The sequence below is a fragment of the Apteryx rowi genome, unplaced genomic scaffold (assembly GCF_003343035.1).
Source record: "Apteryx rowi isolate R43461 unplaced genomic scaffold, aptRow1 scaffold_225, whole genome shotgun sequence".
In the NCBI taxonomy this organism is placed as follows: domain Eukaryota; kingdom Metazoa; phylum Chordata; class Aves; order Apterygiformes; family Apterygidae; genus Apteryx; species Apteryx rowi.
The window spans coordinates 668,116-681,919 of NW_020448586.1; the positions used below are offsets into that span (position 1 = coordinate 668,116).

General features: G+C 61.5%; 2 protein-coding genes across 2 annotated transcripts in view; one reads left to right on the plus strand and one right to left on the minus strand.

Moving 5' to 3' along the window:
• Positions 1-6: 6 nt before the first annotated feature.
• Positions 7-7,713, minus strand: TFAP4 (transcription factor AP-4). Its single transcript, XM_026065225.1, has 7 exons — positions 7,520-7,713; positions 7,049-7,283; positions 6,167-6,265; positions 5,408-5,578; positions 4,389-4,526; positions 617-775; positions 7-358 (listed from the first exon to the last, which is right to left on the minus strand). Exons 1-7 carry the CDS (start codon positions 7,711-7,713, stop codon positions 164-166), a joined length of 1,191 nt encoding a protein of 396 aa, XP_025921010.1. The 3' UTR covers positions 7-163.
• A 2,853-nt stretch (positions 7,714-10,566) lies between these two features.
• GLIS2 (GLIS family zinc finger 2) overlaps positions 10,567-13,804 on the plus strand; it is a 23,449-nt gene continuing 20,211 nt past the window's right edge. The window contains exons 1-2 of the mRNA XM_026065226.1: positions 10,567-10,713; positions 10,967-11,131. Coding sequence (XP_025921011.1) covers positions 10,567-10,713; positions 10,967-11,131 — 312 coding nt within the window. The remainder of the gene's footprint in view (positions 10,714-10,966; positions 11,132-13,804) is intronic.

Genomic DNA, 13,804 nt, shown 5'->3' on the forward strand with positions numbered 1-13,804 from the left:
ACTGAACAGTGAACTTTGCCTGCTGCTAGCGCTCTGATTTACAGTATAGGAAAAAGGTCATAAAAGAGACCCAAATCGCATTGTATTTTTTAAAAATTTCAGCATATTCTCTGACGTTTCCCTCCCCTGCCCCGTCCCCTCCCCGGCTGCCGGCCAGGGGGTGTCAGGGCAGTTCCCCTTCCCCCAAGGGGTCTTCTTTGCTCTGGTCCATGGAGTCACTGTCGTTGCCCTCCGTGTCGGAGGCGGTGTCGGAGTTGGAGGGCTCGGGGCAGGCCCGGACGGGCGTCACGATGACCGCGCGCCTCTGCTCCTCTTCCTGCAGCTGCTTCTCCTGCGTCCCTTCGATGTGCTGGATCGCCTGCCGAGGGGAACCGCGGGCCGTGAGGACGTCCCCGCTGCGAGGGACAGGGGCTGCCCCCAACGGCACCCCGCTGGCTTTGGGCCGGGACCCGCTCTGGAGGCTGCCGGCAGCCCGGGCGCACTGGGGAGCGGCGCGCGTCTCCCCCAAACCCAACCGCGGCCGGGCAGGCACCCTCCGGCTCGGCCCCGYGGCTCCCGGGAGCCCCCGATGCCTGCTGGGCTCCCACGCGCTCCCTCCCGCTGCCGGCCCCCCTACCTGAACGATGGTGTCCAGGTTTTGCCGGGACGTGGAGACTGTGTTGATGACAGAGGACGGGCCCATGGTGACCACGGTGACGTGATGGGAGGGAGGCGGCGCTGGAACGATCACGGTGGGGTGGTGGGTGGGCGCTGGGGGACCATGTGCTGGCAGGAGCTGGGAAGAGAAGCGAAACCCCCCTGTTAGCAYGGAAAAACTCCCTCCGGCAACCTGGTCCCAGCCGGCAGCACCCAACGCCCTGGCACCCCAACGCAGCTCGACATCGCCTTCCCCGAGCTCAGGCGCCGGGAGCCAACCCGGGCAGCAGATACCCCCGGGGGCCCCTCCACCCCACGACACCCCAGCCCACGATGAGGGTGGTGACACCGAAGGGAGCCGTATCCTTCTCGCCTCTCCTCCAAGCCCACGTGCAGCCAGGAAAGCTAAGGGGGAAGAAGCTATCACCGTACGTCCTTGCTGCAGGCTCAGGAACACAGCTCAGCAACTCTTCCTCTCGGCCACGGGGGATTTACTCAGAGGGCTTTTAGGGGCTGCGGCATTCCCTGGAAGGAGCATCCGCTCCTCCGGCCACGTCCAGCGCAGAAGGCTGCTGCACCGCAGCGCAGCGTGAAGCCGCGGAGTGACCCAGCAGCGCAGGCAGCCTTCGCGGCCGCGCTCCCCCGAGCACACCGGCAGGGCTCCTGCTGTCCCTTGGCCCAGCAAGGGCTGTGGGCCCTGCACTGCTGGGGGGATTGAGCACCCCCAGTCCTTCCCACGCCCACGCCATATCCTTCCCAGGGGGCAGAGGGTCCGCAAAAGGCAGCCAGACTGGCACTGGCTGGGTCAAACACTAATCTGTCTTCTCCAGGCCAGGCGCTGGGCTGTTTGGGTGTCGAGAGCACAGGAGTTTTGCATGTGCCCAGAAGCGCCAGCTCTTGGCGAGATGTCTGGCTCAGAGAACTAGGCACAGGCAGGTAATTAAGGAAGAAAATGTGCCCCATAACTCAATCCCCATGGTCACTGCAGCATTTTCACAGGACGCCGCGTCTCTCTGCACCTAGTTTTAATGTAGGGTAACTGCCTTGAAGGGGGAAGAGAACCAGAAAAGACGCACCCCATAGGGGAGGAAAGAGGTGGGCAAGAGCCCTTGGGCCTGGGCAAGGAGATGATGGGGAAAGCATTGCACATCGGAAGCCCAGACCTCTTCAAGAGACAATAAAAGCTTGAACAGCCGCCGAACTGCTCAGGTTCATGCATCCTCCTAGACGAACGCTACAGCACTCCATCTGAGAGCTTGGTGGCCTTAGCTTTGGCAGAGCAAGAGGCAAATGGGGCTGAAAGGGCTCCAGACCTCTACCCACAAATGTGTTCCAGCTTCCTCTGAGTGCAGGAACACAGATTTCCATTTGCCCAGCTGCAGCGCAACACCTCCCCTGCACCCAGCACCGACTTTGGCCAACATATTATTACGTTGTGCAAACCCGGGAGAAACTTCAGGAGTGCAAGAGGCAACTCCCAGCCCGTGTTCGGAGAGGAAAGAAATCAGGGACCAGAGGAAAGACAAGTAACTGCCCCTTCAGCACAGACACATGCTGGATTGCTCTCCTGCCTCTCAGGATGAATTTGAAGAATTCCCTTTATCCTGAAGGGGGAAAGACCTGGCTTTTAAGACAGTGGAGGCAAAAGCCAGATCTGAGCTACCGCTGCGTGCTAATCCTCAAATCACTCTGAACTGCTCAGCTGGGAACCTGCCGCACCCCTAAAAGATCCTCGTTAAAATAGCGGATGCAAAGAAACGCCCTAGCAGGAGGCTAAGGAAAGTTCACCTAAAAATAGGCTGAACTTCCCTAGGAGGCGGCTGGGCACGGATCCTGTGGGGAAGCATCTCTGGAGAAGCCAAACGACAGAGGAAGTTTTTCTCGCTCCCTTTGAAGTTCCCCATGCCGGAGTCTCCCCAAAGGCTGAGCTTGAGGGATGGCTCAAAGTCAGGGCTGTGACAAGCAGTGGAGGGAATCACCAGTGCAGGGACCGCRCTCTCCTCCGTTCTGCTCCAAGCACACATAAGGCTCCCCAGAGCATCAGCAATGTGATTTTGGCAGGGGTAAAGACTGAAGACTCCAGTACCCGCAGTCCTGCAACTTCTGCCAGGCAGCAAGACTTGCCGACTTGCCTGCTCCCCAGCCCCAGCCCAGCTTTGCATATGGTGGGGCTGGTTTGGGGGCCTCCAAAAATAGGCTGGAGTCACCCAGTGAGACTTGAACCTTCAGAGGTGGTGTTGGACCTTTATGTCATTGCAAACCACCAGCTCTGGCACAGGAAGCACTACCTGCATCAACTGCTCACAGAGCATTTCAGCTGCTGGCATCACCCGTGGATGGGGCCCAAGACCTGTTCCTCACCTGTCCCATGCCCAGGCCACAGCAAATGCGACAGAAACGTGCCTGCTGAAGTCTGCCCAGGGCTGGGAGCCAGAGCGAGTGCCACAGCTCAGCCAACAAGCGGGAGCACGGTCTCCTCCACCTGAGCCCCCGGCGAAGAGGCCAGGCTGGGAAAGCTCAGCAGAGAGGAACTCGGCTCCTGGGGGATGCAATCAGAGGCGGCCRCACCCAGCGCCTCCCGGCAAGGCCTTGGAAGGCTGCGGTCCCTCCAACGCCAAGTTGAATCACTGCCAGCTAAAAAGCGATCTTCCACATACAAAAGCTGCCAGCGCTGGGGAATGGAGCCACTTGAAAGCTGCCGTGATGTGGTCCAAGCCACAATGCCCCCAACACGAGGGGCACCTGCAAACGCTAACCAGGGACCGTGGAGAGAGGCTGGTGGTGGAGTCCTGCAGCGGCACACGGAGCAAGATGCGGTTCTGCTGGCAAGGATGGGAGCACCAAGCACCAACTCTGGAGCAGGTGAAGAAGGAGCCGTGGCCACCATGGAGCAGCTACCATGTAAGGCAGGGCACTTTGGCCTGGGCATAGCCTGCCACAAGGCCAGACTCTCCCCAACCCGCCCAAGCACCAGTGCTGCTAGTGGGATGGGGGAGCTGGCTAAATCCTGTGTCTGGCTCTGCTGCCCAGGGAGGTTTGGGATGCAGAGTCACATGCCACCAGCCAGGGTACTCCGTGGCCACAGCCCGGAGAAGCAGCCCTGCGCTGGGAACAATCTATCCAAGCTCAGACCGGAGCCGGGGCGTTAAGCCCGTTCCCAGCCATGACAAGGGCTGGTGGGCCCGTTTCTGGGTGGACCAGAGCAGCAGTTCTGGGTGCCAGCATCATCAGCAGAAAAGCCAGGACCCGAGCCACACTCCCCACCACCCTTCCTGCAGGGGCACCTCTGGGGGACTCCAAGGCTGGCAGCAGGACAAGGCAGGGCCAGCTGCTAGTGCCTTCCCCGGGGCAGACACAGGACGTGGCAGCCAGCCAAGCTGGCTACAAGGAACTTGGTGTCCCGGGATGGGGGCACATCACCAGATCTCTCTGCAGTGGGCTGCAACATCAGCTCCAGTCCCCAAGGGAGCCCAGCCGGGACACAAGCACATGGGGAGGCTGCACACCAAGTCCTGTCCCCACCCCCTGAGAACGAGAGCTTTGCTGGGACATCCCTGTCAATCGCAGCCAGCCCCAGGGACAGGAGATGCCAAGCACCACATCATTGAGCTGCCCCCAACCCCGTGCACTTCACCACCCGCACGCCCGGCTGCACATCTCGCAGAAAAGCTCGCTCAGACACGAGGCAGCTGGGGTGTCCCCGCAGCTGGGCTACGGTCGGGGTGGGCCCTGGGAGGCATCCACGCACTCACCTGGGTTCGGATCTGCTGCTCACGTTCTAGCTTCTCCTGGTGCAGCAACCTCACCTGTTCCTGCTGCTGCTGGAGCTGCACTTGCTGAGCAATCACCTTCAGCTTCTCGGGGTACATGTGGGCCTCCAGGGAGCGAACCTGCCAGCAGAGAAGGCCCGGATGTGTTGGTGCTGGAGCACAGCATGCTTTCCGCCTGTGTCCACCCGATCCGGCAGCAACACAGCCCCCCAGCACCAAACCCAGGGGCACGGCATCGCCATTCTGTGTCTGTCCTCAGAGCCATGGGGCAGACCAAGCAGAGACCCTGGGGAGAGCCCACCGCCGAGCCTGGGGAGGGGGCAACTGGCAAACCCCAAAGCAGCCCGCAGCGACTGAGAAACCATGAATTGCTCCTGAACGGAGCCCGCTCTGTAGAACGGATCAGACCATCGGGATGCCGTTCGATGTGCCAGACCAAGAGAGCAGCGCAGGAGATAAAGCAAGGCTTTGCTCCGCCGCTGCGTAAGGGACACCGAAATGGTGTTCAGCAGCTCTCTGGGACCTGCAGGTCTCCTGTGTCAGACAGGAGGCATCACAGGAGCGGCAGGTCCTGACTTCCCAAACGCCCACGACAGCGCCTTGGAGGTGGGCCTCAGCCCAAATCGGCCTCAGAGGCCCCAGGCTGCCAGGTTGTGGTGCTACGAAACGCAACCYGGTGCCACTCGGCCCCTTGCGCAGCCCTGGGCAGGGGAGCCAGGAGAGCAGAGCCGGGCCAGAGCGCCCTGGGCTCCCGCCCGCTCGGAGGCGAGACTTCGGCCCCCTGAGCCCAAGGAGGGTTGGCGCGAGAGCAGCGCAGGCAGGACGGGGGCCGCAACACGGTGCAGGCCGGCCTGGAGCCGCCAGGCCACGTGCGCTGGGCTCCGGCGCCGCTCCAGCATCCCTGAGCGCTGCCCGCTAGAGGGCGAGCCCACCCCGCGCACAGCCGGCGCGGCGCCGCACGGGCGCCCCGCATCCGCATCCGCATCCGCATCCGGCCTCACCTGCTCCTCCAGCATCATGCGCACCGAGCGCTCCTTGTCGAGCTGCTGCCGGAGCTCGATCATCTCCCGCCGCAGATCCTCGGCCTTCTCGTCTTCCCAGATGTCCGGCGAGCCGATGCCCTCATCTTTGTCCTCCGCCCGTCGCCGTTTCGGGGAGGAACCGCTGAACTCCTGCCGGACGGACGTGGTGTCAGGGGCCAGACCCGGCGGTATGGGAAGGACAGGAGTTTCCCCTCTGTTCCCGCTGCCCTGATCCCCCCATCTGGACCACGCACAGGACCACAGGGTCCTCGATGGCAGAGACGTGCCTTCCCACCCTCCCAGGCTTCACACCAACCCAGCCTTGTGCAAACCCACTTCTTCCAGGAGCGCCTGCCAGTTCACACCATGACAGAGCCCTACTGCCCGAGCAGCTCCGTGGGGCTACCCAAGACCCWGAGGTGCCATGGGCAAGAGAGATCGGGGTCCTGCCTGGATACATTGACCCAAACGGGAAATGGGAGCCCTAGTCCCCTTCTCCTCCTGCTGCAGGGGATGTTAGGTTAAGCTGGGCACCTCTGGATGCCAGGAGGGTGTGAAATGCCTCCATTCCCCTGGCACAGGAGGACAGAGGGTCTCCACCTGACCTCCGGGGAGAAGCAATGATGCACTGAGGCCTCCCAAATTTACGGAAAGAGTTGCTGGCGGCATAGGAAACCAGCCCTTCCTTGGCCAGCCCAGCCCCACCCCAGCAGTGTCGGGCGCGAAGGGAGGCACTACCTGGATGAACCGCTTGAGCTGGGTGTTCTGCTGCAGTAGCCGAGTCTTCTCCTGCTCCAGTGAGAAGATGTATTCAGCCGTTTGCTGGAGGATCGCCGCCTGGGGAAGAGCAGGGAGGGGGGCCAGTGAGGCAGGAGACTTTTCTGCAAGGTCCCTCCCCAACCGCAGGAGACCTGCTCCTGCTGAGCTCCCTTCCTGCCCAGGAGGCAGCAGGACCTCTCGTTGCTGGCCCCAGCATCTCCAGGCTTTGCTTCACCTCCAGACCCTGTGGCTGTGCTCTCACCTGGGCTTTCCCTCCACCCAGTCCACACGAACGGCACTAAATCCGATCCATCTTTCGCAGGAATGGTGCCTGACCTACTCCCTAGAGCTGCCTCCTCCCACCACTCTCCTGCAGCATCAAGAAAGTCGCACTGTGAAAGGGCCCCCTCGTTACCTGGGCACACGCAGTCCCGGCGCTGGGAGGCTGGGTTTTGTTAGACGCACCCAGACTGCTCCTCCGCTCTGGCCCTGGGACACCGAGTTAAATACGCACCCCGTATTTAACGTGCACACAGCCCCACAGAGGCAATTCCCCCAGAGAGGGAACTCCACCAGGCCTCGGGGAAACCAGCTTTGTCCGACGCAATGAAAACACTAGTTCTAAAGTCCCCGGGCGCTAAGGAGCCTGGAAGCGACCGGCGAAATAACGTATGCAGTTATCCCCAACTACGCTTACAGCCCCGTCCTGCCTGCTCAACAAGCATTGCAGAAAGCCTCAATGCGCAGGACGGACATCTGATTTGCACATCGTTGATGTGCTGGAGAACCAATTCCCCTGCTGGGTGTCCCTCGCAGCCCAGAGCAGATGCCACCTCACACGTGGCAGCTCCCTGCGCTCACCTTGCTGAGCTTCTCCCCGTCCGTGTGTGGGATGAGCGTTTTCAGAGACTGGAAACCAGCATTGATGCTCTGCATCCGCCTTCGCTCGTTGCTGTTGGCGATCTCCCTGCGTATCCGCCGCTCCTGGTCCCGCTGGGTCTCCGGAGTCAATGGGATGTTGGCCAAGCTGCAAGAGACGCCCGGAGTTAGGGAGGGACGGGGCCTGCACCCCTGTGTGCACCCCGGGGACCGCTCACTCTCCGTTTGGAGCCCCAGCGCTGTGTCTCAGGCTCGCCCCCTCCGTTTCCTGCCCTGCTTTGCAAGGACGGGGCAAGCAGCCAAAGGGACTGGCAGGAAAAACCACGGGGGACGATTGTCCCAGCGCCATGCGGGGCTCAGCCTGTGCCTCGTCTCCAGGCACTGATTGAGATGCTGGTAAAAAAGCAGTGGGGAGAAGGTGGGTTTTTTCCACCCTCTCCCCAGTATCCTAACCTCAGCTGGTGCTTGGGGACATGTTGACCCAAAACACAGCCCCTGTGCAGCCCACCAGCTCCATCAGGCTTGGACAGGAGCTGGCCAACAGCAATCCTACAGTATCCGTAGGGCAGCTCCAGACAAAAAGAGAGGAGATGACTCATGGACACCCCACGAGCAAAGATGCCCTGGTTGGAGTCGGACACAACCATCCCCTCTGCCTGCCCCGTGTCCGAGCGTCCTCTGCTACCACCCACTGCCCACCAGCGGGTCGGTCCCGGCTGTGAACACAGCGACCGCTGCGTCGGGAGGCCCCTGGGCGATCCCGGCTGAGCCGCGAGGGCGGCAAAGCAGGACCGCACCCCACCACCGCCGAGCCCATGCGCGGGGCCCGCGGCGAGCCGGGTGCCGTCGCCCAGGCGGGCTGGCGAGGGGACGACGGGGCACAGCGAGGGTCCGGGTCCCCCTGCCCGGGCGAGCGAGGCTGCGGGCTTGCCGGCTGCGGTCCTGGCGGGGCCGGCCGGCGTGTGTGGCCCCGGGAAGGCGGCTCCCTCCCACTCCCGCTGATGGCTTCCAGATGACAGCTCCCAGCAGAGAAGCCCCCGTCCCACCCGAAGCCGCAGCTCCCGCCTGCTTCCTGCCGCCTCCTCCTCACGCCCCGCTCGCTCGCTCGGCAGATGGGCTGGGAAATGCTTCCCAGACCCGGCGCCACGGGCAGCAAGTGGGGACGGGCAGCGGGGAGGGAAGAGCTGCCGAGCGGCAACAGGGCGGGCTCCGGCTGGCCGCCACCAGCTTGCACGTGGTCCGAGCGCTAGTCCCCGTCTGCACCCGAGCAAAGCCCCTGTCGAAGGGGGTCTCTTTTCCTCCTCCAAGCTCAGCTTCTTCGGAGGCCCCAAGACGGAGCGGGGAGCAGGAAGACTAAATCCTAGCGCGCAACAGACTTGTTAAATCCGCAGAATAAAGAGGGAAGGGATTTACACCGGGAGGCGAAGCGGGCAGCATGCCCGCCCCGCGTTTCTCCCCACCTCCACGAGGGCGGCACGGGGACGGAGAGCGGTGCCTGCACGGGGCTCCGCGCTGGGGAGGACAGTCCTGCGGCGCAACCGGGGAGCCGCTGCTTTGAGAAGGACCGGTGACAACTGCAGAGGGATCCGATCCCTCCCAAGCCACGCCAGGCAGCAGCCGGCAACTGCAAGTAATAAGCCGGGCGAGCAAATTCTGAGCCCCGACTGTTCACAAGATAGCTGGCCATTAAAACAAAACAAAACAACGCAACCCACAGACCACACCATCCTGATGATTATCTTGCTTCTCTTTTGTTTCCTGGCGCGAGTTTAGAAGCCAGTCTATTAAAAACCAAGAAACAGATTTCTAAGGGAGCGAGAGCCTACCCGGAGTATAGAAGCCATTATCATGCACATGCTATAATTAAGACTCCACGAGAACGCAGCTATTAAAGTCAGGCTGGAAGGTCAGGGCAGGGAAACCCGCACATCCATCCACCTGCCATCCTGCTGTCCCCGTGCCCCCAGCCAGCAGGACGGATCTGAACGCCAGAAGGACCCCAGCCTCCTCCAGAGCCCCTTCCCGGCCCAGGTACGCACCGCCCACCCRCAGGGATGTCCTGGCACGGTTCCCTGGCACTGCTACCCCATAACATGGTTCAACCATGTTGTGAAGCCTGGATGTACTGCCGGGGCTGGGGAAGCTGCGAAACACCGAAGACTAAACACAAGGCATAGCCTCCCAGCACAAGGTGAGATAAGATGGGTTTCAGCCTTCATCTGGAGAYGGCGGGGACGGCTGTTTGCCCCCAGCTTGCTTTGTAACACTCGTGCAGGTGCCAAGCAGTACGAGGGGCTGACGCCGCTCCCCGGGACGCCCCGACTCCCAGGCCCCATGAGCCAAGACCAAATCTCACCCCCTCCTCTGCGCTGGGGCAAAGCGCTAGGATCGCTCAGGTCCCTGTGGGAATGGGATCAGCCAGCGGCGCCAAGCAGGCACGAGGCCACCAGATTATCTTCAGGCAGCCTCTAACAGGATTGGCATAACCCGAGCCAGCTGGGATGAGCAAAAGGCTCCCAGAGGCCAAACGCTGTCTGCAGGAAAGGAACAGGGCTGSTGCGCCAGACAGCCCAGCTCAAGGTCAGAAGGGAGAAGGGAGGACTTTCTGCCCGACGAGGCTCTGGGCACCAGCTCCAGGACAGGCAGACTAGACCCGTCCCACCCAGCACATGACAGATGCTCAGTTCAGATAGCAAGGCCTTGTGTCCGCTGCTGGGAATGCTGCAGCTCATGCTGCCGTGGCAGGACRGTTTCTCATGCCTTCACTGCCATCGTCTTGACATAAGCAGGTTTAGGAGCACAGGGACCCTCCCAGACCACCCATCRGCTGCTACAGCCAGGGAGCAAACTGCAATTCCTCCGAGCCCCATGCACCTATGGAAGGATCCCAGCTCAACCTGCAGGGCTGAGCAAGACGCTTGTCCTGATCTGCCACTGCCAAGCGTCATGGTGCAGGTGAGCACAGGATGATGAGCACCCAGTGCACTAGGCCTCTCCCGTGCAGCTCCAAATAAGTGCCCCGGGAGGGTCTGGAGATGTAATGGGTTTCTGGGGGTCTGCCCCACTCGCTGAGAGCAGCTGTCTTGCACACCGGCTCCAGCTCCACGGGCTGAGAGCTGCCTGCAGTGGTATCGTGGCCTTCTGGCACAGACCATGACATCCGGGCAGCCCAGAAGAGCTCACAGGGCTCRCATCCGTTCATGGCTCTCACCAGCGTTCCTGCAGCCGCTCAAAACACCTCTGTGAAGACTAACCCCCATGGGTTAAAACATACCAAGCCTCTGCTCTTTCCAGCACTAGCTGGGAAAGGGTTACGGGGCCTGAAATCACCAGGGCAGGAGCATACATGTAGGAACAGAAATCGCAGTGAAGACATGGTGATTCTGCCAGAGCAACGAGGCTATTGCAGCCACAGTTTTCTACTATAGGGGGACAAACCAAGGCGGCTGAAATCAGCCCCCAAATACCTTTGTGCTTCTGGCCTTGACTTCACCAGGCCCATGCTTTGGAGGCCAGGCAAGGCCCTTGGGTATCCACACCCGGCCTTGCAATCTCGCATCAGGATCGCATCAGGCGACCAGTATCTCATATCAGACGGCCGCCTCAACGCCCTGCAGCTGGATGAGCCAGAGTGCGCAAGGAGCAAGGTAAGAAATCCCAGTCTCACCTCGAGGACGGCTGCCTGGCTGTGTTCTGGTCGCAGCCTGCAGCTGCGTTTGCATGAGGAACCATCCTGCATGGGAGACASCCCCTTGCTCCCGTCCCGAAGGAGAGCACATGGCCAGGGCACCGGGCCACGTGTTCATACCTCGGCTCAGAGCGAGGTGGCGGGGGGAGCAYAGCCCAGGGCTCTCCGTCGAGACCACCAGCACTGACGTTTATATTTGGRACTGCTGCCAGGTCATCGTCACTGCCATGGTGGGGAAAACACTCCTGGGACCAGGAGAGACGAGCGTAGAGGAGAAGCAACAGGAGGAGATGGACAGCCCTGACCTGTCTCCAGCAGCTGCCCCCAGATCAGGGGCAGAGAGTGAAGGTTCTCTCTCTCCTTCCAGGAAACAACATGTAAAAATGCACCACAGGTGCCCTGCCATATGGTAGGGGAGACCCTCTCATCCAGTGCCCCAGCCTCTAGGGTTAGTCCCTTCCCACGCCGCAACCCCACAGCTCCCACCAGCTCAGCCCAAGATGCTCTGCCAGAGGCCAGGGATCTCTGCCCAGCTCCCAGCTGGGCAAAGGAAACCCGCCCCTCCAAATTCGGCTACTGGCTCCCAGGTGTTCCTGTCTTTAGCAAGACAGTAACCCTCCAGAGGCTGAGCTTGGCAGGTTATAACGACACCGTTCCCCTCTTAAGGGCAGGGTCTGCCCCTCATCTTCTCGCAGCGATGCTTCTCCAGGCCCTAGCATGTGGCTGCATGTGGCTTCCTCCAAGGGCAGCTCAGGGATTTTCACCCATCAGCCACAGCCCCACAAGGGGAATTAGAGACATCTTAGGCCGGACAGTGAGGAAGCAGTTTCTTAAATACAAGAGAAGGAGGAAGAGCCCATTTCCTCACTGGGAGACCTCTCATAACCTTCCCCAGCTGCTCTTCCTGGGAAGAGRCTTATAAAGTGACAGAGCTGAACGCAGAAAGGGAATAAATAAAGGCATCGTTTCAGAAGATGGCCTGGCAGTCAAACAACACACCCAAGTACCTCGGGCTATGTCCGCTGGGAACCGGGGGAAGACTTAGACRCGGTTGCCGCCAAATGCAGCCCAGCTGATCTCACGTTCAGCCCCATACGCACAAGAAAAAGCCAGAAGACAACTCAGCCCAGCGCGAGCCGAGATCCTGCCTGCAGAACCGCTGTCTCTGCTCACTCCGGCTGAGCAGACACCCGCAAAGGGCTCGGAGAGAGGGTCGCACTCACCACGCAGGTCCCCCATCACTGCCCAACAAGTCACACCAGCATAGCCTGGTGGACTTCACCACAGGATCAAGTGCCTGCTGGTAACAAGCACTAGGGGCCACTCAGCAGAGCAGGGCTGTGCTGTAATGGGATTAGAGAAGATCCATCCAAACCAGCAATTTTTGCTCACACACGTGTGAAGGACCCTACTCCTGAGCAGCGAGTTCAGCTCAGCCTTGCAAAAGCCACACGCTAAGCACATTGCCCCAGGAGAGACCTGCTTACGCAGCATATCAGGCTCCAGACAAGATACCGAWGATAACAAGACTTCAGCAGTAGCCGGCCTTCCGGGCTGTAACCCTGCCACTCACTCACTTCTCTGGCATGTTACTCAAGTTCACCCTTCCTGGTTCCAGCTGTTCCCGCGCAAGTCCACCTGGACACGGGAAGCTCTCTCGCCATAAAAGCTACCGCAGAGAGAAGCCACGGGGTTTCTACAGCCCTCTCCGCCATGGGCACACTAGGGATGTGAGCTTTTGGTTGTGCAAGTGGAATTTAGTCCTTCCCTCCCAAGCTGCCCGCCGGCATGCAGGTGCAATTTGGCAGGGGATATTATGCTCTCTGAGATCTCAAGGAAAGCAAAACCATGGAGGTAACAGAGCTGTCTGACCCTGCCTCTCTTCTTCTCTCCCTCAAGGACGTTGACAAGCTCTGCAGACCCACCACAGACACCCCAGCTTGTTTTCACCAGTCCTGAACAAGTGCCACAGTTTGCGTTGGTGGGAAGAGGAAGTGTGGCCACGTGGGGCAGGGCATCCCCAAGCAAGGGAGACACATGGATCCACAGGCGGCAGGGCGTCCCCGAGCGAGGGGTGGGTGGAAACCAGACCTGCAAGCTCTGCACAGGCTAAGTTTCTCTGTACAGCTCTGCCCTGCACTAGCCGATGCCTGGGGCGAGCACAGAGGCCTGGAGAGGAGGTTCCTATTTTCCTGCCCCGGGTTTCCTGGAGGAGCATCCTGGAGAGTGTGTGGTGTGCCAAGTCCTACAGCGACTGCCRACGGGCTGCCAGGCAGGACGCTGGTGCTCCTCACCCAAGGCACGAGCCCGCGCTACGCTGCAGCGCRGCTCCAGGCAGGACGGGGCAGCCCTGAGGACTAACGTGGCGCTGCCGGGGATTACTCCGGAGGGMAATCCCTGGTGAGGGCGTGCTGCGGGCTCTGCCTGCCCTGGCTCCACGTGGCCGTGGGGCCCCATCCCGCAGCTGAACCCTGGTGCTGGGATGGGTGGAACGGGGTGTCCCTGAGGGGGTGGCAGGGCCACAGAAGCCCCCACGGAGCAGGGCTGCCCTGGAGCAGGCAGGCTCGGGTGGGTCACTGCTGCCCCACAGGCACGAGTAGACCAGGGTGGGTCAGGGCTGCCCCACAAGTGCAGAGGGACTCCAGGGGGTCAGGGATACCCCACAGCAGTGGGTGAGCCCCACCAGGTCCAGGCTGCCCCACAGGGCCCCAGCAAGTCTCAGCTGCCCCACAGGCACATGGAGGGGACCCAGAAAGTCAGGGCCACCCCCCAAGGCCCCTCTGGGACAGGACCGCCCCACAGCAGGGGGTGTACCGTGGTGGGTCAGGGCTGCCCCACAGGTGGAGCTGGGCCTCACCAGGTCCAGGCTGCCCCACAGGCACATGGGGGCCCAAGCAGGTCAGGGCCACCCCCCAGGGCCCCAGTGGGTCAGGGCTGCCCCGCGGGTGGAGAGAGGCCCCACCAGGTCAGCACTGCCCCCCAGGGCCCTGGTGGTCAGGGCTGCCCCACAGCACCGGGCGGCCCCGGTGGCTCCGGGCTGCCCCACGAGC